The sequence below is a fragment of the Mercenaria mercenaria genome, chromosome 1, assembly GCF_021730395.1.
Source record: "Mercenaria mercenaria strain notata chromosome 1, MADL_Memer_1, whole genome shotgun sequence".
In the NCBI taxonomy this organism is placed as follows: domain Eukaryota; kingdom Metazoa; phylum Mollusca; class Bivalvia; order Venerida; family Veneridae; genus Mercenaria; species Mercenaria mercenaria.
In genome coordinates, this window is record NC_069361.1 from 92,989,654 (window position 1) to 93,016,689 (window position 27,036).

Genomic DNA, 27,036 nt, shown 5'->3' on the forward strand with positions numbered 1-27,036 from the left:
TTTGACCCGAGATGGACCCATTTTTCGAACTTAGCCTTGATTTCATCAAAGGTTATCATTCTCCACCAATTTCATGAAGATTTAAAAGTAAAAATACAGCCTCTATCGCATACTACAAGGTTTTTCTTTGGATTTGGACTAGTGACCTGTTTTTGACACGAGATGACATTTTCGAACTCGGCTTAAATTTCATCTAAGTTATATTTGACCAATATTCATGAAGATTAAATGAAAATACGCCTCTATCGCATACACAAGGTTTTTCTTTTTGATTTTGAACTGTGACCTTAGTTTTTGACCCGAATGACCCGATTTTCGAACTCGGCTAGATTTACTTCTCAAGGTTATCTTTCTGACCAATATCATGAGATTAATTGAAAAATTCAGCCTCTATCGCATACACAAGCTAAATGGTTTGACAGACGACGGCGAAAGTCACAGACGTCAGACACCAGACGACAGACGACGGACCGACAGCGAGCCGGAGGCATTGAGCGTCAGAAAAACTCACTGCAGCATTGCTCAGAGATGTGAGCTAAAAAAAAAAAAACCCAATAAATATAGAGGATACCTTACTTCTTCCTTTTAATAAATTTTCTAATGAATCTGACAACTTTTATTTTATTTTATTTTCGAAATGAAGAGGAAATCTCATTAGCATACAAGTAAACCTTTGACAGAAAAATTTCATTTTAATAAACTATATTTATTTTGCACTATAGGTTTATAGCCAATGATTAAAACTGTTGGATTCTCAGTTCCTGACATAGGACCATACTGGAAGGATATTTCAGGTATTTTACGAGAGACTATTTCTGGTGATAAGAATCTGTCTGGATCTAATCCACACAGAGAATGTAATACTGTTAATCTATTTATGCTAGAATAGTAGCTTGAAACACTTCAAATTAATTCCTGGAATAAAACCATACAGATGCAAGGTATTCATATCTACAGCCAGAGACTTTTACCAAATGATCTATGTAAATTATTCAGGAGTTTTATCAAAAAATAAACTGTTCAGCCTGTCTGAGAAAACTGTCACTTGAAAACTGAATTTTTGGCATAAAATCGGACAAAAACATTTTGATTCGCTGGAACAGATACATTGCAAAGATAACCTTTCATGAAGGATAAAAAAATCTTGTTTACATAATATACTTACTTTGCATAAGCCTTTTCAAGAAGAGCGCTCCAGAATTCATTCTTATCTGTTGAATGCATAAACACAAGCTTGTCATAGTATGTTGGCAGTCTGTCATCAACTACAACCTGGATCCAGTCTCCCTATAATAAAATAGTCCTATATAATACTTTGCTCCTTTTAGATTGTAAAATGTGTATGATTTGATAGAAATAAAACATGATTAACTAATATTTAATCATTCATTCCAAACTTCTGCAATCCTAGAGCTTCATTTAAATTTGAAACTTTTCTTCCCCATTATTTCAGCTTGTTTCTAGCCTGATCTTGAACAGATGCTAGGTACTGTTGAGTCTTTATCCCGAGTGGCAGAAGGGAAAATTCTACTAATTTTTTTTTTCATGTTTTTAGTCAGAGGTATAAGTGGCTAGATAACTGGTAAAGAATGTCTTACCTGATGCCAGAAGTTGAATTTGAACACTCCACAATAGTTGGGTCCAGAGAAATCTTGATCTGGTAGAATGATTTTGTTGAGGAGATGAGAGTTACATGTGAGAGAGGCCACAGCAGCCAGCAACCAACAATCACCTGCAAGTGGACATTAAAGCAACTTACAATACAGTTATATACTAGAGAAGCCAAGGCAGTTGATCATCAGCAGCTAGAAAATGTCCAAAAATGAAGCATTTATAAGAATTTTGTATGCTTGGGGAGGACATAATTGTGTTAAAATGTTCAACTGCGATTTTTACATATAAATAATACAATTCTAACCTGATATGCTTAAAATAACTAACAGTTTGTATACTTGGTGATCAATATTCAGTTAAATAAAGTGAACCCCTACCCACTCTACCACTTATCAATGAGCTGCGTTTTCAAAATACAAAATCATGTCCCCAGGTGTATGACCAAGATGTTGTTTTTTGAGCTTTTAAGTTTGAAAGTGAAAATTATATGAAGGGTCAAGGTCATCTATATATATGTCAGTTTGTAGGTCTTGCCACAAGGTTGTTGAGTGATAAATAAAATTAGGTCATTTATGTGGGCTGCAGGACCAAACATACTGTATATTAAGGTTTTAAGTTTGAAGGTGAAAATCATATGAAGGCCAAGGTCATTTATACATAGGTCAGTTTGTAGGTCTTGCCACAGGGAGTGTTGAGTGTGAATATAAACTAAACTGGGTCATTAATGTGGGCTGTAGGCAATCTGTTTCATACAGACAGAAGGGCAATGTCATCTGTATATCGACGCCTCAGAATTAGAAGGGCGTAAGTGGAAAATCATAGTTTTCGGCAAAATAAAAAAAACTGTCTATGACAGATACGCTTTTCTTTTTTACTGGGGTAAGGAATTTTCTGGTACAAGAATTACGTGCTGATTCGCCCTCTATTACTGGGATTCTGAAAATTTTCATTACGCCCTTTTATTTATTTGTGAATTTGGTCAACACAGCAGTTTGTGACACAAATTTTTTTACAGAATTATGCCCCTTGGTGTGTAGTTTCTAAAATTGTTTTGATTTCATAAAAGGGCGTAAACTATCACGTAGCCCTTCTTATTCTGAAGGGCTGGTCGATATAGGTTAGTTTGTTGGTCTTGTCATATGGTTTCTCGAGTGGGAGTATGAACTAATTTGGGTCATTTATGTGAGCTGTAGGACCAAAATATTGTTTATTAATGTTTTAAGTTTGAAAGCGAAGGTCATATGAGGGTCAATGTTATTCATATATAGGTTAGTTTACATTCCTGCCACAAGATTTTTTGAGTGTAAGTATGAACTAAATTAGGTCATTTATGTGTGCTGTAGGACTAAAAACGTTTATTTTAAATTTGAAGGTGAATGACATATGAGGGTCAAGGTCATTTATATATAACTCCGTTTGTAGGTCTTTGCCACAAAGATTGTTAAGTGTGAGTGTAAGCTAAATCGGGTCATTAATGAGGGCTGTAGGCAATCTGGTTCGTATGGACTGACAGACAAACGGACGGACAGTTCAATGGGCACAAAAACAAATGAATGACAACAATGTTAAATTTACTTTGAACATCTATTCTGAAATAGACTGACCTTGACATGCATGAAGAATTTATTAACTTTGCAAATTAGCTTAGTACATAGAACACATGGCTATGAAATTTTCAGCCCCAACCTCATCCGCCCAGTTCTAAGTGTATTTTCAGAGTGACAATGAGAGAAGAAAATTGCCTAAGTCATTGCTTCTCCATCTCTAATTCATGTGGAGGAAGTTGTGAGCTATTTGCGGTGAATGTCATTACTGGCACCTAGTAAGTAACCTGAATGATATAACTGAAATATTGTTGAAACTGCATGTGGGCACTCAAATAAGCATAGCTCCTTCACTGCTTCATTACATTACCTAGCAACATGTATAAATCAATACATAGTAATATATAGTGAACTTATATTTTCCTCTACATGATTCAGTAAACATTTGAATCAAAATGATTACAAAATGAAAAAAAAATTAAATCAAACCCTCTGTATTGCACAAAGATACTGTAGGTGTAACCCAAAGTAAACAGCTGCAAAGTATCTATTAAATGTCTAGGTACATTAACTGGTATAAACCGAACATACAATGTTCCCACCCCTGCTAAAACCACTTGTTTATGTTGGAACTTTTCAACAGTTAAGAAATTTTATATATCTGAAATTGTTTATGAACATTGTTTATTGCATTGCCAAAACATTTTTAGCAAAATTACTGAAATTTTCTTTGAACCAAACATTCCAGAAAAACAGGCGAGTATAGGTAAATGACTCACAGAGCTATTTTCACCACTTTTCTGTAGCAGATTAACCAACTATGAGTTCAATATATAAATGCCAACAGGACTAAACATAAACGTGCTCTGAGATACTAGTACATACCAAGTTCTCCTTGCTGCACATCGAATCTACTAGCACCACCAGTAACATATTTTGCATCATCACAGATTTCCTGAAAAAAACAAAATACTTCTATAAAATATGTTGCAACCATGGACAACAATGTCGAATCAATATAACATATAGATACATGTAGCTGTTAGAAATTTAATATTTTTGTGACATCTGCTTTGGGAAGGGAATCAAACACATTTGGGAAGGGAATCAAACACATTTGTAAGGATGTTGCTGCACAGTAGCAGCATTTAACAAACACCTGAATACAGCGTGAACAGGGATGGTAGAATTTGACTATGATACCTCAAAAATTCTGCAAAGAGTATATTTTTTGCCTCGAAATGTGTGGATTGCAGTTATTGCTTTGATTCTAAAGAAAGGAGATTTATGTGGACAATGTGTCTGAAAGTCAATGCTTTGCAGCAAATACTAAACTCATCCCTAGTTTCTAATCCTAATGAGAAAGAGGCACTTGCATCCTGTACAGATATTTACAAAGAAATGTACACAGTCTGTTATCTGACAAATATCACTCTCCTTGAAAGAAGTTTCTAATTTAGTGACAACAAAATGCACTTGTGAACTTATCTCCTGATGGCAGGTCTGAACATACAGATAAGTCTGAGCTATCTCGTGTATTAATACACAATGTTACAATGTAAATATCAATATCAAACATGAAACATCTGTTCCCAGCAATGAACTTACAGCCACAGCACAATTCCTGGCAACCTATGTAATTGTTCTATCATTTACTTGTCCCTGGCACTAAGAACAGTATCTCAAAAACTATGTGTAAATCATTAATTGCTTCTAACAGATAAAGTTTTCTAACAACCATTTCTGAGAAAAAACACAAATTATAGGTGCTGACACAACTTTTCACAACAGCATGAATCTATTTTCACCAATCAAACTGTCATACAATTTGTACAAGACATATTAATGCCACCATTCACTAACAAACTCATTTGTACGCGACTGTAAGAAATCAAAGCCTTGATATGGTCTGATGCGTGCTCGGTTTTTGGTAGATTATTTTCTGTTTAATTTCCGTCTAGAATATACAGAATGAGAAACAAATACAAATTTAATGTTGCTCTTATAAGATGAACTCTGCCTGACCCAGCTTTGTGATGTAACATGGGGCTGGAATACTTTATCCTAGATAGATCGTATATAATCTAAACAGTCAGTGGGAAGTTGGAATGCAGGTGATTAAGACACTGCTTGTTCATTGATATTTCTCCGCATTGTCATGAATGGACAACTACTGTATTTTCCTGTATTAAGGCCCCCGGGGCGTTAAAATTTTCAAAGAGGGGGGCGTTTTTTTGAGGGTTAAAAAAATAAAAAATGAAAATTTGTTACTAAACTTAAACATCGTTCAATCTAGCTATAATGTGTTTCTGTGTTGTGTAATCCCCTTAAAACGTAATGATTTGGCATCCAATTTAATTCAGTGTGTCTTTTATGCATTTTAAATACGGTACCTCGTGTATTCAATGTTCTGGCCTTTTTGACCACGCTTGCGACCACTACACATTAGTCATGACCAAACGCTGTTGTTACTCCGATAACATTTTCCTTAGTTACAAGCTGGTAGCTAATAGGCAATTACACATGTCAATGGTTTTGACACGCTGCTGTGCCTGTTTAAAATTAAAAGTCTTAAAACTGCCGAAGTGAAAAAGGGTATATCGTAAACACAATGCTGCAAGTTTGTTTAAAGTCGGCAGGAAGCGTGTGTGCGAGTGTGTGTAAAAAACAAAATCAAAATTTATTTACGTTTTTAATTTTCTGTACGTTACCGTACTTAGTACAAAAGTTTTGGCTTTATCGGTACATGGACTGTTTATAGTGTGTTTAATTTTTAATACATTGGTCTTAGTACTGTAAATGCTTATTATTGTGACTTATAATAATGAGTAGGTGTGAATTTTTTTCCCGTGTCTTGTCGACTTTTTTTCCCCTCAAAAAATGGGTGGGGGGCGTTAATTAGAGGGGGGGGCCTTAATTCGGGAAAATACGGTATTTTGTGTTGCACATGAACATCCTTTGGATGTGATTTGGAATCAAATAAAGATGCTATGATTTTCAGAAATACACTTACCTTTGGTAGCGGGATAAACCCGCAACCAAAAACTACTATGTAACTAGATGTATGTCCCTATGGAACCGAATGAGTGTACAACTATGCAGAGCGCATGAAACTGTTTACTTTTTCAGTCTATAACTTACTCTTTTGGTTAAAGTATAGTTTCTCAAAATAGCGAAGAACAAACAAATCTGACAGCGCCACACGAGTTATTTCAAAATCTTGGCAATGCCCAGTCTCATGTGTGGAAATATTACTTGTTTACCTCTTAGTATTTGTTATCACTATTCTATATTTTAAAACTGTCAAAGTTTGTATTCATAATTTCATGTTATATTTTCTTTATATTTTCTTTGATTCATCGGTTGTGTTAAATGGCTTCACATTGAGCTGCATGGTGTCATGTTTTGTTGGATGATTTCATATTACGGTGCATCGCAACAAGTTTTTCAATGCATCGTTCCATGTTTAGATGGATGGAATGAAGTTTTGTATTAAATGGTTTCAATATACAATGCGTTGAATGCAAATATATTGGACGGGTTGGAGTTTTAGACTAGACGGCGCTGAAATGCTATGCACTGACTGACTTGTTTATGAATGGATTGTATATTTACTAATTTTGGTGGTAACTGCCTCCCATACATAACTCCTGTATGCCGAGTGAAATCCAAAACAAAACCTCTGGTGCACAACTTCACATGCTGAATAACAATAAATATGATGTTTGACAACTACATTAAAATACTTTTTAGATAGTGTGGGAGGACACGAAGGAGAAAAAAATGTCAGTAGAGTCAGATTAGATGGAAAAGAGTGTTATCTTATTTGTAATTTCGGGGAACAGTGTTGTTGACCTTTTTCTTTTTTTTGTAAATAGGATGAGGGTATTTGTCTCAGAGTATACATTTTAATTTTGCGGAAAATGAAACAATTTTGCAAAAATAAAAATTTTGTGGTGCATTCAAAAAGTAATAATACACCTACAGTCCTACACATATTATACAGAATACAAAAGTAAGCTCTTACAATACATTATGTGTGTAAGTGTTTCTCATTAACATAAGACACAACACATGTTTTTGTTACATTTCATCTTACAGCTGGTTTCCTCCACTGGCTGTGTTTTTGTGCCAAGTACTTTGAATAATGGAGAAGATGTGATCAAGAACTAGCAGCATTTTTTTCCATCTCTACTTAACTAAGCGAAAATTTCCTCAATCTAGAGCACATATTCAGTGTGTACTGGAATATTAACAAATACTACATCCAAAATCAACTGAAACAAAGACCCAGAGCAACCAGCAATTATCATAAAAGTAACAAATAAAGATAAGCTGAGTTTCTTGCTAATAGAACACCTCAGAAACAACAACAACAACAAAAAGAACCTGTTCATGTTTCTCAGGTTGTACTGAAGATTAGAAACAACCCAGTTTTGGTCTTTCATTTTGAATAAAAAAAAACCCTGCAATTCCTGCAAAATATAACCTTTGATTCATCTATACATAACAAATATACACAGTGTCTGTGTAACAAGATGATGGGAATTTGAACAGGAAGACATTTCAGTACTAGCAGGAACAGTCCTGAATGAAATCCAATGCAAGTTGCATGGTAAATTCCAGACACACAAAAACCGATAGATCTTCCTGGTTTTATATGATTGAGTACTAGATGAATTATACCAGCGGCAATTATAGCATTCAGATGTTTTACAGTTTCATGTTTTATTCATTATAAATCCACAGAGAGTTTCACTGTTCTTTTTTTAGCGCACTGCCTTCATTGTCAGCAAAAAATCTGTGATACAAATCCACTAATGCATCATAAGAATAATGGAATGTTTGAACAGAGAAACTCCTTAAAACTAGAAATGTGTCCCGCAAAATAAGGTAAAGACTCAGAACTGTATTCTGGTGCCCTCTGTGCCAGGTCCATTTCGCCAAGTTATTTCAAAATCCAGACATACATATTTCTGGTCAGTTCCCTGCCCCATGACTTTCAATAATTAGACCTGAAAATGTGGTCCGAGTCTAGCACTTGACAACTTGCCTTACTTAAGGTAAATGCCAAATTATCTGAATAGCCACAATAATAACTAATGCTTCTGTGTGGAAGTATAGACCAGACAAAAAAAAAAACGACCTTGAACTTCTAGTTAGGGAAATGGATCTTGCATGAAACACATCATCATTTCATCCCAACTTGCAGCAGCAATATCAACTGATATTGCTAGTTTACAGTAATGTCGGCAACAACAACCTTGATCTTCTTCTTGGTGGCATGGTATTTCAAATCCTATAGTGCATGACAAAGGCCTCTGTTTGACATTATTTTTGGACACAGAGAAACACATGAACAGGGGTAACACTATAATTATGGCCTTCTGCCACTTTCATGGCTGGAGCATATAAATACTGATTAAACACAAGCATTCAGACTACTATTCCTATGCTGGATAGTGAAAAAGGTGGATTGTACTATATGATTTGGCTGACGATGTGGTGAAAACGTTATAAGTTTTAATAAAATCCAATGAGTTATAACAATGAAAAATAAGAAGCTGCATTCAATAAACGCTTGATGCCCCCGGTGGCATCCTTGTCGATACAATGCAACCCAAGTCCAAAACAAGGTCAAGGTCAAACTGAGGTCAGGTGATGTTTGAAGATGAGGAATGGTCAAAGGTTACATCTGTATTAGTATCAATTCATTCTTGTAAGCGGTATTAATGCTAGACAAAACGGTCCCATTTGGTTAACCAAGAGATGGCCTATATAAAGCAACCTAAGTCCAAAATGAGGTCAAGGTCAAACTGAGGTCAGGTGATGTTTGAAGATGAAGATTGGTCTCAGGTTACCTCTGTACTAGTATCAATTCATTCTTGTAAGCGGTATTGATGCCAGACGAAACGGTCCCATTTGGTAAACCAAGAGATGGCCAATATAAAGCAACCTAAGTCCAAAATGAGGTCAAGGTCAAGGTCAAACTGAGGTCAGGTGATGTCTGAAGATGAGGAATGGTCACAGGTTACATCTGCATTAGTATCAAGTCATTCTAGTAAGGGGTATTGATGCTAGACGAAACGGTCCCATTTGGTTAACCTCGTACGGACGGACGAACGGACCGACGGACAGGACGATCACTATATGCCTCCTGCATCAGTAGATGCCGGGGGCATAAAAAAACTGAACTTTTAAGAATAGAAGTGATATAAATCATGCAACATTTTAGCCAGAATAATTACCCTTTTGTCATAAAATTATCATGTGATGATGATGTACGTGGAACAACTACTTCAAGTTAGTTTTACTCAAATCTGTTTGGTAAATAACAGAGATACAATGAAACGCATCATTTCAATACTAAGAATAAAGAGGGCATAAGGAGGCATAATTCATGAAATATTGGGGCCACAGGCACCAGTATCGGACCTGGGACAAAGAATATGGCCTTGTTTTTCATCCTAAATGAGTTGAAAATGAAAAATATGTAATGAAATATGACCCCCCTACAAATGATACATATGTCTAGTCTACTGTAGACATATGTATCATTTGTAGGGGGTCATATTTCATTACATATTTTTCATTTTCAACTCATTTAGGATGGAAAACAAGGCCATTTCTTTTTGTTGCCATGGCAAAAAAAAGGAAAAAAAGCCAGCCCGCTTAGCTCAGTAGGTAAGAGCGTTGGTCTACGGATCTTGGGGTCGCGAGTTCGATCCTCGGGCGGGGCGTATGTTCTCCGTGACTATTTGATAAACGACATTGTGTCTGAAATCATTAGTCCTCCACCTCTGATTCATGTGGGGAAGTTGGCAGTTACTTGCGGAGAACAGGTTTGTACTGGTATAGAATCCAGGAATACTGCTTAGGTTAACTGCCCGCCGTTACATGACTGAAATACTGTTGAAAAACGGCGTTAAACCCAAAACAAACAAACTGAAAGGAAAAAAAAATTAAAAATGATCTTGTCCAAAACTACAAGTCCTAGGACTTTGATGTCTAGGAAGTAGCATCATCTTGTGGTCCCCTACCAAAATATAACAAATTATTCCCCTAGGTTCAAATACGGCCCCACCCGGGGTGGTCACATGATTTATATATACTTGGTTTAGGGAAAAAAAACTTCGAAACTCTTCTTGTCGAAAACCACAAGGCCTAGGGCTTTGATATCTGGTATGTAGCATCATGTAGTGGTCCTCTACCAAGATAGTTTAAATTATCAAAGCTTCAATGTGAGCTTTTGAAATCATCCTGTGTCCGTCAAATCAAAGAAAAAGCTTGTTAACACTCAAGAAACCACATTTATGACCATATGCTAATGAAACTTGGTCAGAATGTTAATCTTGATGATCTTTAGGTCAAGCTCGAATCTGGATTATGTGGAGTCAAAAACAAGGTCACCAAAGGAAAAGCTTGTGTAGAAAATGTTTTAAGGTTATTTACCGCACTTTAACATACGTCTTCGTAATATCCGTTGTTGCATGATTCTAAGATGCGTTACAACGCTTAAAGGCAGAACCTGGGCACAGCGTTGTAGTTCTTTACATCTCTTATGCGATAGCTTGTTAACAATCTAGGGACCACATTTATGAACATATCCTAATGAAACTTGGTCAGAATGTTAATCTTAATGGTCTTTTGGCCAAGTTCCAATCTGGTTGGGTTGGGTTGGGTTTAACGTCGCACCAACACAATTTTAGGGTTATGGGAGGACAAAAACTAGGTCGCCAGGTCAAATCAAAGGCTAAGCTTGTTAACAATCTAGAGGACAATTTTTGACTGCATCTTCATGAAACTTGGTCAGAATGTTAATTTTTATGGTCTTTAGGCCAAGATGATTACAATACCAGATCCACCTTAGTATATGAACTCGCCCTAAGGTCATTTTTGAAGGTCAAAATATATTTATAGAATTAAGAGGTCCCATTTCATGATGCTTCATTTCTCGATGATTTTGTAAAATTGAAATAACATATAAGTTCACCATATCTGCGCCATGACACAAGTTAAAGAAACGCTCATAATATACAGGTGTCTGGTACTAGTATGTAGTCTGCTACTCTTCCTTTATGCTAATAGTATTCAAAACATTGTTCATCTGACATCAGGTTATACTAAGAATGAAAGTTCCAGTACATGAAATAAAAAACTGACAACACTTTGACGTTCATTTAACATATTTTGAAAACATTTTACCAGTCCGTTTGGTCAAGGAACAATGTCTCAGACCTAGAGATCAAAGGGTATTTTTTCACGTACACAGATATATCTGCCAATCATACGTTAATTGACTTCTTGTCATTTAGCTTTTCATGGTGTCAATCATATTTCCTGGTAAAAATGAAAAGAAAAGGCGAGTAGACAGTGGTCAGATTTTATATAGTGCACTGACAAGTGATGTCTTTGAAGAAATGCATCTTACCATTCTTTATTCGAGTTGTTTACAGCGAGTTGTGTGTTTAAAAATCATTTACTGTACAATCTCGACCCGATGCTTAAACAATTATCTGATATGACAGATGGTAATGCGAGAACCTCCAGAGAACAGGTACAATATACTAGTATTCAGCTAAAAACAAGCATATGCATATATCTTATTTTGTCTTTTTACAATTTTGTACTACAACAACCAATAACAAGATTTCAACGGTTTCACTCTTTGGTCCAATATTTATCTAACTGTCAATATATTTTTATTAATTACAAGGCAGTCTGAAAGACAGCTAAATCCCCCGCCACTGGTATGGATAGTGAAAGGGTAAACTTTTGACCTTCAGATGTTACTTGACCTTAAACTGACATGGCTTCTGCACATCGTCTAGATGAGGTGATCATTTGACCCAAGTTTCATGAAAATCCTTAAAGGGGTTTAGGAGATACAGAGCTCAAACCTTTGATATTGAGTTGTGACCTTGACCTTGAACCGACATGGCTGACTCATGAGTTCTTGATGAGGTGATCATTTGACCCAAGTTTAATGTAAATCCTTCAAGGAGTTTAGGAGATACAGAGCGGACACAAAATGGAAGGCTCAAACCTTTGACTCTAAGTTGTGTCCTTGACATTGAGCCGGCATGGCTGACTCATCAATTATGCACATCACTTTGATGAGGTGATAATTTGATCCAAGTTTGATGAAAATCCTTCAAGGGGTTTAGGAGATACAGAGCGGACACAAAATGGAAGGCTCAAACCTTTGACCTTGAGTTGTGACATTGACTTTAAGCCGACATGGTTGACTCATGAGTTCTGCACATCGTCTTGATGAGGTGATCATTTAGTCGAAGTTTCATAATTATCCTTCAAGAGGTTTAAGAGATACAGAGCGGACACAAAATGATAGGCTCAAACCTTTGACCTTGAGTTATGACCTTGACCTTGAACCGACATGGCTGACTTATGGGTTCTGTACATCGTCTTGGTGAAGTGATCATTTAATTAAAATTTCATGATTATCCTTCAAGGGGCTTAAGAGATACAGAGCGGACACGAAATGGTAGGCTCAAACCTTTGACCTTGAGTTGTGACCTTGACCTTGAACCGACATGGCTGACTCATGGGTTCTGCACATCGTCTTGATGAGGTGATCATTTGACTCAACTTTCATGAAAATCCTTCAAGGGGTTTAGGAGATACAGAGCGGGCACAAAATGTTACGGAAGGACAGAAGGACGGAAGGACGGACGGAGGCCATTCCTATAAACCCCCACCACTTGTGGCGGGGGATTAAAAACGTAATGCAAACACTTTCTGTTGACATACATGTAATGTTACATAACATAATAAAAATAATCAGACAACGCAAACTAAATATATCGGGAGTCGATATGATAACGAGGCTGACAACCTTCCAAGTATCAATCTCATAAGATTATTCCTCGTAATAATAAATAATTGGTTTCAAAGAATTAATGCTTAGACAGACGAAGACACGTCATGAAACGATTTGTCAAACTGAACAGATTCTTCGAGACGGGCACCTTTCTCCTCATCATGCTCAGCTTCTATATCAATTTGTTCTACGTCATTAGGAACTATCTTTGGTATGTTTCCTTCTGACCAATCGTCAACTATCTCGAGTGCTGTATTCCCAGTCGATGTCTGTGTAGGATGATCGCCTGTTTTAAATTTAAAATGGACATTCATTTCATCAATATTATGCTGATCCTTTTCAGGAAGAATAATCTTAATTTCTGGCTCACGAGGATAATGTCTATTTCCTGTCTTTCGTTCTTGAGTATGTGTACGCGGTTGTAAGAATTTATCCTTATGAAGTAGAGAGACAGTCTTGCCCGGCTGATATCTATTCTGAACAGATTCCTCACCTAAAATATATAGATTTATATATTAACCACTAAGACACTGACCTACGCCAGATCAATATGATATATCTAAACATTTTGTATAGCAAAAGGGCGTTTATTTTCGTATAAAGACATTGGTGTAAATTCAATGATGGCTGCTTGTGCGCTCTGACGTCAGTCGCAGAAACATGAATAAAATGGTGTCGTTACAAATATTCGTACAACCGCTAGTGGGATTAATGGATTTGCAGTAAGTTCCAATATGTTTTTATAACCATATGAGCGCACAAAAATAACATCACAGTACTGTACACAGTCATGTCGAGAATGAAATATTACAGCAATAACCAATATTTGACTTGTTTTAGCTTAAAAATGACCTGCGATTGTTAGATATGAAACTCTTTATTACGATATGACTTAACTTGCAGCTACAACTCTTTTAGAGCGTTTGTGAACTATTAAGAACAATGGTATTGACATTACTCTCGACTTCCACCAAGTTTTTTTAAAAATATAATGGTAAGAAGCATGTTGCATTTGAGAATGGTATTTTTTTGGGTAAATTATGGAAGGGTAATTATTACCTTTGGTGTGAGCATTGACTCGCTGGGCTGGACTATTTGTTTCCAGATTTTGACTGCGATGATCTTGATCCTGTTCAGGATTTTCGAAAACTTCTCCAGAATTATGATTTTTATTTTCTTGATTTTGGTTGCTTGCTAATGGTCTGGAATCCTGTGTTTTGGTTTCATCAAATCGCCTACATACTACCAATGCATTTTAATAAGTTAAAATCAATTTATGTATTCATGTCTCATAAACTGGTAGATTTAATAAATTTAAACATTTAGTATACCGGAAATTTGAGAAAACATGACACATGGGTTTTGCAGAGCAAATGGTAATGTGAGGTATTTAAATAATGCAATAATGTGCAATTAAATTGTTGTAAATTGTAATAGATAGACTACTCTGGTTGATTCAAGTCATTTCTTAATTCTTAACATTATTACAGTCATTTACTATAATTGAATAAACTTACCATAACTTTTTTTACAACATTAATATATAGTTGGTGATATTACCTCAAAGCTTATCATTTCTAACATTTTATCTACATTTATCTATTTATTTTACAAGTTAAATCAGCAAGATAAATCTATTAATATCAAATTCCGACGATTAGCAAAAAATTCTTTTTTTTTTCATTTCATAAATGTCGTATTCTATATTATCAATCATACTTTTGATCTTTGTTACCTTTCTGACGACTTGGGTGTTTGTGCCATGTAATATCACAATTTCGGCATAGCTTCTTATCACAATCTATACATATGATATCTGCGCTTTGTATACCACATATATGACATCCTGCAAAATAAAATAAATTAACTAAAAGCTACAAATGGAACCTGGTTTTGTCACAACTTATTTTCAAACTAACTAAAATTAGAATGCAGACAAACTTTGAACAAATCAGAAACAGGAATTTTATTTCTGTTGTTTAGATGTCTTTTTTAATATTACCATTCAGTGAATCTACTGTTACGTAACTTAAAATATCATCTCTGTCAATACTAAGAGTTACAAGTTTTGTTTTTGCATTTGGGTCTGCTTCTGCTTTTTTGCAGCTGTTTTGAACACTGTCATTTTAATGCTACTGAACACACCATTATTTTTTATGTCGTTACATACCGTATCCATCAATACCGTTCTCCTGATTATTAGAATGATCAAGACCTTGTTTATTACTTGACAAACCGCCGCCATCATTAACAACAGGTAGTTTTTGTGTAGCGTCATGTCTATTAATTTCAACCTCCGTCAGACAAGTATCATCACTAAGCGACAGATGGCCGTTTGATGTCGGATTGTGATGATGACCATTATGATTTGCAGGTATGGTTCTACTATTTTCTGCTACACTTTCACTATTGTGATCCTCATCCTGTTCGTGAATCCCCACATTCTGACTTGCGGTGGCTTTAGCAGGACAGTTCACATTATATTTTTTCTTCATAGGGTTGTCTCCATTTTGATCATTTCCTAACAGTATATTATGATTTGATATAAATTACTGATGCTAATAACCAAACTGAAAACGAGCACATTACGGAGATAAGGAATCAACGATGCCAAGTTTTAAGGTTAAAATATTAAATCTGTCTCAGCTATGTATGTTATTCAAAATCTATTGGTACAAATTAAGTAAAAAAGTGCACATGTCAGTCGCAATTTAATGTAAGCAAACTATTGACATATTCTTTTACAGTCATCAGACCATACAATATCCTCAGCAGGAGTATAAGACATATATGTATAAACGAAAACACACGAAACATTACCTTGAGCAGCTTGAGAAAAATGTCCATGATTATCTTCACCTTGTGCATCATTTTCATCGCTAGTCTCGTGGATTTTTTTGATTTTTTCCCGTTTTTGAGAAGGACTGACACGTACTTGTGCCACAGCTTCAGCATGCTGATATATGTCATTATCTATGATAATAAACATATTCTTTCCAATCACAATTCTCGTTTAAAAGCTCTTCAAGTTTTATTTTCCAACAGTTTTAAATCTATTTTCTTAGGCATATAAATTTCAGTTTTTAAACAAATCCTGTAAATTAATATTTACTTACACTAAACCCACGATGATATGTAAGAAAATATTCTATTCAATTAATCTAATACTAAATGTTTAACAGTTTCTATAGAAGAATTACAGACGCATTTTGTGACCAAAATAATTTTTAAAATAGATAAATAGGGAGCGTGCAAAAATAACCAGTTTGCTTAACCACTTCAGAAGTTATCCGTTAATCACATACTTAGAGGTTCGTTCAACTAGGGCACAATGGAAAATCTCTGGTATGCGAGAATGTATCAAGACGGGCGCATACCATCTTCTTCCTCTTTTAAAAAGACAGAGAACCAACGAAAGAAAAAATAGCAGGGAAAAGAAGACAAGGAGTAATACACTAATTTTCACCTATAAACGGTTTAGTCTCCCCATCGTTGATTGGAGCTCCTCGTCGCAAAACGTGAACATGGTGATTCGCATTATAACCATTATCTATGAAAATAAAGATTCATATTTCCAAAAAACGAGACAATGTTTTTTGAATGATTATGTTATGTCCAAAAGTGAGTGGCGGAGTTCGGTGAGGATTGAGGGGCGGGGAGACACAGCATATATTTCTCAAAGTTGCCTGAATCAAGCTTAACCTCTGCTCCGTGCTACTATCACAATAACACTGAGACTGAAAACAGTCATTATCTGCCTTTGTCTACCAGAATAAAACTCCAAATGATACAGTGTAACAGATAGACCTTGGTGATGAGTTTAAACATAATGGAATATCGCAGGCATGTTTTGCCAACATATTGCGTTGTACAAATTGTGACTACGTGTACCTTGAAATATATTCAAATATACTTGTAATGTAATATAAGAAGTGTTACCATCTCCGGGTTTTCTAGCTTGTGTTTTGTTGGATTTCCTTTTATTGTGATGTCTAGTACGGTAGATACCATAGACTAAAACTCCAGTTATCACCGCTCCAAGAACAACACTTAATATTATAACTAGCAGAAGTAGTGAACCATTTATATCTGCATAAAATGTAAAACATGTTTTAAAATATGTTATTTTGAAATTCTTAAGAGAGAAATAAGTTCTGATAGCTAATTAGATTCAATCGGCGAGATTCAGACAAAATATTTATAAATATATATCATAAATGAATTACGCTCTCCTAATCGAAAAATATAACACACTCAAAATAACTAGTTGACAACATGATACGATTACCCCCCTAACAAAATCGGATGTCTCTGTTAACGCACCTGTATTTGGTGTTGCTGTTGTTGATGTATTTTCTTTGAAAACAGATGGCGCTTCTGTCGTTACAGTAACTGTAGTTTCGATGTGTGTTAGGATGGCGTTTGTTTCTGTTTCTAGTTTTGTAGCAGTCGTTCGATTATACGATCGTGTGGTTGCGGTGCCTAAAGCACTAGAAATTCACAGAAATTAGTTTAAGTTAGGATTATACCTACAGACAGTAGTAATTTACTGGTATGTTAGTAGGACTGAACCCATCTCTCAGTGACGTTCTTCAGACCATTTTATCGAACAAGGACAATGTAGTAGTTAAAGGTATACTAAACCCAAATTTCATATTTGAAAATACATGTATGAACAATTACTGCATTTAGTTTCTGTAAAAATAATACTAACCACAAGTTTATGTGTATTAACAGTACTATGCTTTAGGTTTAAAATAGTACACACTTAAGGTGGTTCTGCACGTTTGATAAACCGGAGTGATGGCGTAACCTCATTTATCCGGATAACGTAGAATAAACCCTCGATTCGGCGTACGGAAATAAAAATCATTTTATGAATTAATGGCAACCCGTGAGAACAATTATTACAATGGCAACGTTACTATCTTTCTAGAGTTAAAATAATATATAAAAACATGTGACACGTTAAATAATTCAAAATAATGGTTTAAAACCAGCTTGAAATGTGTAAATCACTTTAATCGTGGGCAAATAACTCAAAACAAGCACACGGACCTGCACATTTTATTTCACTACTTTATAGACAATATGTATATTTACGACTGTGAGAAGTTTCATTTAAACCTACATTGTAAAAAAAAATCTATTCACGAAAATGTTCTGAAAATTGTGATTTTCCCATAGACTTCCATTATGAAAACTTGCGCGAGGTTCTAATTTTTCAAATCAGCATAGCAAACAATCAAGCACAAGAACCCTATCTTTTTTATTTGCTGATTTTTCTAAGTATATTCTAAGGTTTTCAAAAATCAGGGTTTAAACAAATTCTACATTGTAGAATTTTTTTTATCCAAACGCGCAGAACTACATTATTACATGTATAGCGAACACAGTATTGATGTTTTATATATACTTTTATAAGATATGTCAAGAAAACAGCTTGTATTTAACAAGAAAATACGAACAGGCAGGAAAAAAGTCCGTATTGTTCTTTTGCATTGTATATCGCCATACTACTTTCATTTAGTAAACATGATCTTACACAGTTCTATAAATAGTGCACACAAAAACAACACTCATTAATTAAAAATTAAAAATAACATCGACAAACATAGAAGATTTTACTCGATAACAAAACAACAAACAAAAAGGTCGAGGTATATAATAAAAGGGCCATTATAACAGTAGCTAGATCTGGGATTATGTATTCGGCTCTCTTGAATTTTGCCAGGTCAGATCACACTCGGCGCTTGCGCGCCTCGGGTGATCTGTCCCGGCTAAATCCACTTCAGCCGAATACAGCATCCAAGATAAAGCTCCTATTGTACTACCACTAAAACGGGAAGTTTTTAACAATCGACTGTTACTGTATGACATTTAATTCTGAATGTAGCTCAACATACAAAATTTATTAATATATTAACAAAGTTAAATACATTTTTGTGAGGAATTTCTACATCTGAAGTGGAATATATAAAGATAAAATATTTTAGTGAAAGATGGCCATTGGATATCTTTAATATACATAATGCTTATATTTTCTAACAGCCTTCTTCACTTTATAACACTTTCGCAAATGATCGTCATATATGTTCTTACCTTGAAATCGGATCACATACGTCAGACGTTTCATTTCTTTGATAACCTTCATCACACACTGGTGCACAACAATAATCTGAAGGAAAATACTGGCAAAAATTCCTAAACTTCTGAGAATGATATATCAGAATTTAGAAAAACTAGCAAATTTCGACGAAATAAATATTTTCTTGTAATTATAAGTAGATAATAAGATATCGGTATCTTGAAATGGCGTAAAAGGATCATCTAAGTACAAATAAAAATGCGAGTTTCAATTTTACACTATAGTCTTGAAGTCGGAAAATTTAGTAAAACAGTCATCTTCCTTAAAAGAAAAGATTACAGTTATATTTAAACTACTGTTATGAGCTTTCTAATCCTTTGACAGAATTCATGCAATGCATGTACAATGGCCACCATATATACAAAGTTAAATATGTCATTAAACCACAGGGATATATAATGGTATAAAACTTAAGAAACATTTCAAACAAAGACAGCAAACAGATCTATAAAGTTCACAGTATATCTATACATTTGAAATCTTGTGTGATACTTATCTCTAATGCGTATTTTGCTATATTTATATTATATAAATTGAATGTATTGTTTCAAGTATATCATACAGATTAAGAGAGATTACTCATATTTATCACTATTACGTTAATTATCTATGCTTATTTCAAACCTACATTTGATCTTGAACGTTGAACAAGAACAACGATAGAATCACATTCCCATATATTATCAGAAACCTTTTAATTGATTTAGAAACATAACAGAACAACGCCGTAAAAACACAAATGCCTCATTTTTTCAATTTTTGCAGGCACATTATGATCATGTGGCGACTTTCCAGCTTAAGACCTCTGGCATTCCTCTTAGTATTATTTCAAGCGCAGACGTACATCTGAAAAGAACCAGGCAGCTGGGTGGCATTCTCGCATGACCTTTGCAGAAACACAAATACACCCCTATAGAGGTGTACTACAAAAATAATCAATTTACCATATTCAATGTCTACAATGGTTTTATAACATTACTAATGCATAAAACACAGGCCATTGAACAGTTGCAGCAGAAAGTGTTACTAGTATCAGACAAAGTACCTTCACGTGTTGATATGCCATCTTAGAAAAATTAAAATTAAAAACGAATTGATTCTGTATCTTTTCGACCCTAGAATCCTTAACGTTATACGTTATCAAGACAACCACTGTAGTAAAAATGTCTCTAAAAACTTTTCTATAAAAACATTCCAAAATGTTACGAAGACGAGAAAACAAAACTGATTCAATACAGGTACTATAAAACGTTGGGTTAAAGCGCCTTGGTACATAAATTGAGAAAATGACTAAAGACCTGCCCATCAATACCAGAGTAATATTAAAACTAACGTAAAGATGAATTCAAAGCCGGGCTAAACAGGGCCTTACTTAGTATATGCGTCAAAATAAATTGGTATGTAATATGAAAAGTAGTGCGCTATAAATAAGGCTATATGTGGTGTACAAAATGGTTTTGTGAAGAATAATTTCCATGTTAGTAACAGAGTGTCTAGACTTTTGGGATATTATCAATGATAGTCTACACTGCATGACAACCACATATAGGTATTTATATTTATCTATCGCTCAACCCTTACCAAACAAAATAGGTAGGGACAATATTCCAAATCATGCACACCACACCACAAGAGGATATTGAAGATGAAAGACAATCATAGTGCCACGAAATATCAAGGAGGGACTTAATTTCCAAGAAAATTGAAACTAAACACAGAAACTTAGAAAAAAGGAAAGCGATTAAAGGCTACAGTAATTGAATGGAGAACTTATACATTTAAAACAACTAAAAGTGCGTTAATCAAGATTTGGCAGATGCTCACATCAAAGTGCATAAGAAGATAAAGAACTGTGTCAACAGCAACACATACCTCCAGTAGGATCTAAAATGCTCTAATGATGCTAATAAAACAAGAACATATATCTTCCTTCCATCATTGACTCACTACACATACCGTTTTTGTAAAAACATCATAGTTAATGTTAGTTTATATATAGTAATACTTTCCAATAACCGGAAGTGTGCACAATAACCAAAGTTAAGTTTAGATATTCATTTAACGACAATAACGTGCCCTCAGTTGTTACTGGCACCATTTAATATGTGTACATAATATCATTGCATCTAAGTAATATAATTGTTGAAAAGTTTTGCGATTGATATCGCTGGTATTTTACATTTTATCCATTAAAATCAATGTTAAAATTATCTAATGTTAATAATTATTAATGTCTGTTTTCTTTTTCCGACTCTTTTATTGTATTTCGGAACAGAGAATCGTGGTAAATTTCACCTATAATGATAAGCAGTAACTTGTGTAATAATTGGATATAAATACCGTTTTTGAAAAGCAACTGCACATAGAGTAATACACATATATTTTACTTTAATTTTCAATACAAAAATCACAGACCCTTCAATAACTCTTGTGAAATGTCATCCGAGGTAGAGCCACACTGGTGTGGAACGCATTTCAAGTCTGACGCTTCCTGGCAAGGTGATTCTGTTGGACAAACTGCCAGCTCTTGGATGTAACCTTTTCTTACATCACACCTGCATCTATAATTCGTATAGTACCTCTCAACTCCCCTTTCATAGTCGCACTTAATCTGCCCAACATTACTGTCACACTGACTTTTCCATTTTGGACATCTATAGTATGTACTAGACAATTTCAATTCATAAGGATTGTAAAAATTTTCATTATCACAGTATCGACAAACTACAATTGCTGTCTTTTCGTGCCCTGCTGGAAAAACTATTCTTGGCTCTTTACCTGAAATGATGTCATAGTCAAACTTATTATAAAAATATGTATAACAATATGCCTATGGGAATAAACCTAATTAAATTATCACTTAATATGTTGAAAATAGACATTATTTTTATTAAATTGCGTCTCCTTTTTATATATTTACATATTTTTATAATTGAAATAAATAAGACTTTCTTGCAGTCACTTTAAAAATCGCACTGGACTGTGTTAAAAGCATAACACGACTACATTTTTTAGGCAACTGAGACGTCACTGGTGTAAAGATTTGTCAAATTCGATTAACTCCATTTGAGGCACGGGCTGCACGTGCAAAATGACTTTTTCAAGCAATGTCGACATGTACGAAAATTCTATCGCAATCATTTATTGCACTTGAAAGTTAGTCGACAGACTTAAAGGAATACGTTAAAAATCCAGAATATCTTTGCTAAGAATGCCACATTTAAAGCACGACCAACGCCATCAGGCCATTGACAAGGTTGAAGCCGAACTTTCGTGTGAAATTGCACGTCGTATGTGCTGCTCTCACCTGACAGTTATGAAATTGGTTAGGAGACTTGATTTGGCAGGGTCTATGAGTAATAGACCGCGCACAGGCCATGAAAAAGTGACGTAGAAATTGTATAAACAAGTAAAGAGGTATATATTAAGTGGTAACTTTTCAATGACGCTAAGTATATAAACCAGCAAGCAAGCGAAAAAACGTTGGTGAGCATTTTCTACTTTATCTTTATCGCGAATACACAGATTTTAGATAATGATTTTGATCGGAAAATATTCAAAAATTGCTAGTACTGTTTGATTTGAAGACATCTATGGTAAAGACAATTACCACGTTCGCAACGCACTGGCTCGGCACATGCTTCAACATATTCTCTTGTGGTGTTATCCTTAGCACAATGATAGGACAGCCCATCTGTGCAGTTCATATATAACCTGTTCTTTTCCCAATCTTCTGGGTACGGAGGACAAAGACCATGACAGGCTACATCGTAAAACAGTCACACTTCGCACGGTACTCGTCTCAATCTGCCTATAGAAATTACTCAATTAATTGTATACACAGGAAATTGATTTAAAAAAGAAGACATATTATATAGGACACTAATAAATATAATTGGATAACGTGAGCAATGTTGATCATGTAATATTACAATAAATGTATCATTATCATGTTCAGTAATTTTGGATTTTCGACTTCAAAATTCTTAAATTTGAATTAAGGATGGTTGCGTTTATGCAAGTGTTATGATTAAAAAATCAAGTCACTTATAGTATCAATGCGTAAATGTTCATATTCATGCTGTTTATATTGTAATTCCTGTGTGCACCATGCTTCAATTTCATGTACGGGCTGGTAACGAATGCAAGAGAATCAATTTATTCCTAAAAATAGAGCGCAAGACTCAAGGTAAAAAATAAAATCAAACTTTCATTGTGTATAAATATTATCTATGCATAATTTACACTTGTATAGATCCTTTTTCTTTTTTGTTCGGTGTAACGTCGCACCGACGCAATTATAGGTCATATGGCGAAGACCCCAGGCCCCTCCAAACGTAATGCATAGTATTGTTAAATACTCATAAATTTGTTAATTTTATGTTTATATATTATAATACTAAAAGAAGTAATTGTTCATGTTTTTAAATATGAATTTTTTTATCTAAAGTACCTTTAAGCTTTATTCAGATAGCTTACAAAGAGCATTTACCTTACAAATGTATAAAATAGCAGAAAGTAATTAAACAAGTAGTGGATGTTAGGAAATTAGTAGAAATGCTAGCACGTGATGTCACCACGTCCATGGTAATTTTCAAATATGCATCAACACATTTAACATACATAGCTAAAAGATAAATAGACATAAGCTCAGATATTTACATTTATAAGCTTCAAGATTCAAGTTTATTGATAAAAGTCAAGACCCTTTAAGGGCATCTGACAACAACAACAACAACATAAACAACATAAACAGCAACAATAATGATAAAAATAGCTAAAATAACAATGATGTTATGATTTTCAAGTGTGACAGTATGAAATATGTATTTTACTGTAAATTATCAAAATATTAGAATGAAATACATCCGGTATTATCATAGTGAAAAATATCAAATACATTTATCAGACTTGCATGATATCAATCCATATCATTTATTGTACATGAACACATTACGGTCAAGTTTTATCTGTTATCACTGGTTCCAAGCATCTGAATAACCCTAAAAGGCAAAACCATTGTCTTAGTTCATTGAATACGATAATCGAATGCTTGATCCTTTTGACTGGAGATATCGAGTTTCAGCTGTATATAAATTATGGTAACAATATTTGGGAAAATGAAATGACACAATATTACTTTTTAGATTACAGTATGTTCAAAGAGCACACACCATTCAGGCCTTGCTGGTGTGCACAACGCCTGTTTCAAGTTAATGTAAATCAAGTAAACTTGTAATTATGTCGCAGTTATTTTGTATAGATATATTGCATAAAAACATCTTGTTTAAACACTCTGGACACATTCTTATATTTTGAAGTCAAAAGGGCATTAATAATGATATATTCGTGCCAGAGCGACGATTCAAATCATATACGATATGAAAATAAAGCAAATCCATAGAGTAAATTAAACGAATGGACGAAAATGAAAAGTAGACAAAAATGTTGACCAAAAATTCATTACCGAGGCCGTCGCCGAGATGAGTTAGTTAGTACCTTCGCTTTATACTTCACAAAGTGGAAATTTAAACGGTACTGAATCAGTGGAAAGGATTTCTGAATGTTTGTGAAAATGGGATTCAAAACTTTGAGATGTACCCTTTTTTATTGTTATAATACTGCGTTGCAGATATCAACACAGAGTGATGCCATTTACAGCCAATCATGTGAGACAGATGACTCCACAAATACAAGGCAATACATGTTTTAATATTTGTTATAGTCAAAGGCGTCTTTACTTGAAAAGTAAAAAGGTGATAACGTCACTGCTTTCTTCCATGAAAATGTCAGGTAAAGCCGACGAAACACAATGAAAGTTCTGTTATCAAACATGTTACATGTAAGACAAAAGTTCAGTCATGTTTCTGTGATCTAAATTTGGTAATTGATTTCATATAATATATTTTCAGTTAAACTGTCAAGATAATAAGCAACTGACAACAAACTTATAGGAAAAAAATAGGACCGAGCTGTTGTATTCTGATCTATTTTTATCGGGGATAATTGTCCATTAGTTAGCCATTAGTTTGCCGTGCGTAGTGATAAGTAGATAAATATATCTAGTAGGCATTGTAACTAAAATGCAAACTTCAAGTAGGAGCTATCTATATTAAATATATGTGTAGTTAACTGCATCAAAATACAAGGACTGAAAAATTATTAAAATATCATTTCCTGAAAAAGAGTTATTTGAGAAAATGATCCTGGGTGAAATATATGGAAAAAATGGAGACAACTCCGCAAAGACTTTATGATAGTCCTAGGTGGCTATTGACCGAGAACCTCATGCAAACTATGCACTTTTTACCTCTAATCATGGAAAAAGCATGCATACTTGCCACATAGATTAGCAACCTGAATACAAAACTATAAGATCAAATAATTGATTGCCATGGGAAAAGTAGGACATTTTCCGTGGTGAAATTTGTCAACAAACAGACGATTTTTTTAAAAAGTCAAAACCCACAGAATTTTACAAGGTGAAATATGTTGAAAAAGGCTACTGCTAGAAAGAGAACAATCTCAACTACCCATACATATGCGTCAAAGTATGGGAAATATATCTAGAAATATGAGACAATCGAAGAAACCTATTTCAAGACTGTTAAATGAATAACTGTGTTATCATACATGGCATTTAACATAGATAGGTTACTTTTCCTTTGCACTGATATAACATGGGCAGGATTAGGATTAACAAACGGTGTTCACTCAACAATTTCACTATATAAACGGATTGTTTCCCTTGTGTAAAGAAGCTTTAGGGTAAGTCTCTATATCTAGTATAAATTATTGGACATTGTATCTATTGTATGTTTAAATTTTCTTTTTATATCTATCATATTTAAGCATTCCATTACTCCTGATTAGATGCACAATGATAAATCTTATCCATATGAATCAGATCAGAGGTGGAGGACTAAATGTCTTCAGTAGCAATGTATATACGCAATGTCTTTTTTTTTCAAATCGTCTCAAAGACCGGGGCTCGAACACACGACCGCATGATCCGTAGATTTACGCTCTCCCTTTTGAGCTAAGCAAGCTGGCCAGTAGTGTGATTTACAAAATATAACCTAAAAAGATAAAATCACTAACTTTATGATATTTTCCCAAAAATTACGACCATGATTTATATACAGGTGAAACTCGGTATCTGGAATTCCAAGGGACCGAGCATTTTACTTCGAGTTAACCGAAATTTGACTCAAAAATGATATTTCGTGCAGGTGTTTTTCGCATGCCATCAATATACTACCACTTTAGATTCCATACAGTTTGTTAACTCAGCGCCGAGTAAAAGTGATCCACCTACCCGTCTACCTATCGGTTATGTTATCTCTCTGACCCATGACATTCCGAAATATAACATCGTTGCAAAGCAGAGTTGTGAATACACGTACACTACTGACTAGTGCACAGATTAAACCTATTAGAGCTAATGTGGCTTAATATATTTTTCAAGTATATATCTATTTCGTGAATTTTAACACAAACATTTGATAATTTTAGGGTTTTTTATTTATTAATATCTCCCTTACACCTTAAAATGATGTTTCAGCAAATAACTTTTTATTTACACTACAGTAAGTTCTTTTATTTTTATGCCCCCGAAGGTTGGCATATTAAAATCGCACTGTCCGTCCGTCTGTCCGACCGTAAATTTGTAAATTTTTGTCCAGGCTGTAACTCTGCCATCCAGGAAGGGATTTTGAAATAACATGGCATAAATATTTACCTTAATGGGACGACGTGTTATGCTTAAGACCCAGTCAAACGTTAACAGGGTCTCTTTCGTATCCGGTTCGTAACTCTGCCATTCATCAAGAGATTTTGAAATTACTTGGCATAAATATTTATCATAATGAGACGACGTGTCATGCGCA

At 34.6% G+C, this 27,036-nt stretch overlaps 2 protein-coding genes across 3 annotated transcripts in view; both read right to left on the reverse strand.

Moving 5' to 3' along the window:
* LOC123530255 (calpain-B-like) overlaps window positions 1-27,036 on the reverse strand; it is a 242,053-nt gene that overhangs the window by 63,023 nt on the left and 151,994 nt on the right. Inside the window, exons 3-5 of the mRNA XM_053517603.1 lie at window positions 4,044-4,113; window positions 1,599-1,732; window positions 1,166-1,287 (exon numbers count right to left, since the gene is read on the reverse strand). Coding sequence (XP_053373578.1) covers window positions 1,166-1,287; window positions 1,599-1,732; window positions 4,044-4,113 — 326 coding nt within the window. The remainder of the gene's footprint in view (window positions 1-1,165; window positions 1,288-1,598; window positions 1,733-4,043; window positions 4,114-27,036) is intronic.
* Window positions 11,528-27,036, reverse strand: part of LOC123530206 (uncharacterized) — a 273,691-nt gene continuing 258,182 nt past the window's right edge. The window contains exons 2-12 of one of the 2 annotated variants that reach the window (XM_053517562.1): window positions 22,721-22,958; window positions 21,563-21,925; window positions 19,102-19,177; window positions 17,323-17,489; window positions 16,939-17,088; window positions 16,466-16,549; window positions 15,820-15,972; window positions 15,170-15,520; window positions 14,735-14,845; window positions 14,059-14,241; window positions 11,528-13,492 (exon numbers count right to left, since the gene is read on the reverse strand). In XM_053517562.1, the coding sequence (XP_053373537.1) occupies window positions 13,083-13,492; window positions 14,059-14,241; window positions 14,735-14,845; window positions 15,170-15,520; window positions 15,820-15,972; window positions 16,466-16,549; window positions 16,939-17,088; window positions 17,323-17,489; window positions 19,102-19,177; window positions 21,563-21,925; window positions 22,721-22,841 (2,169 nt within the window). In that variant the 5' untranslated portion in view covers window positions 22,842-22,958 and the 3' untranslated portion in view covers window positions 11,528-13,082. The remainder of the gene's footprint in view (window positions 13,493-14,058; window positions 14,242-14,734; window positions 14,846-15,169; window positions 15,521-15,819; window positions 15,973-16,465; window positions 16,550-16,938; window positions 17,089-17,322; window positions 17,490-19,101; window positions 19,178-21,562; window positions 21,926-22,720; window positions 22,959-27,036) is intronic. The other variant, XM_053517568.1, reaches the window with a different exon arrangement.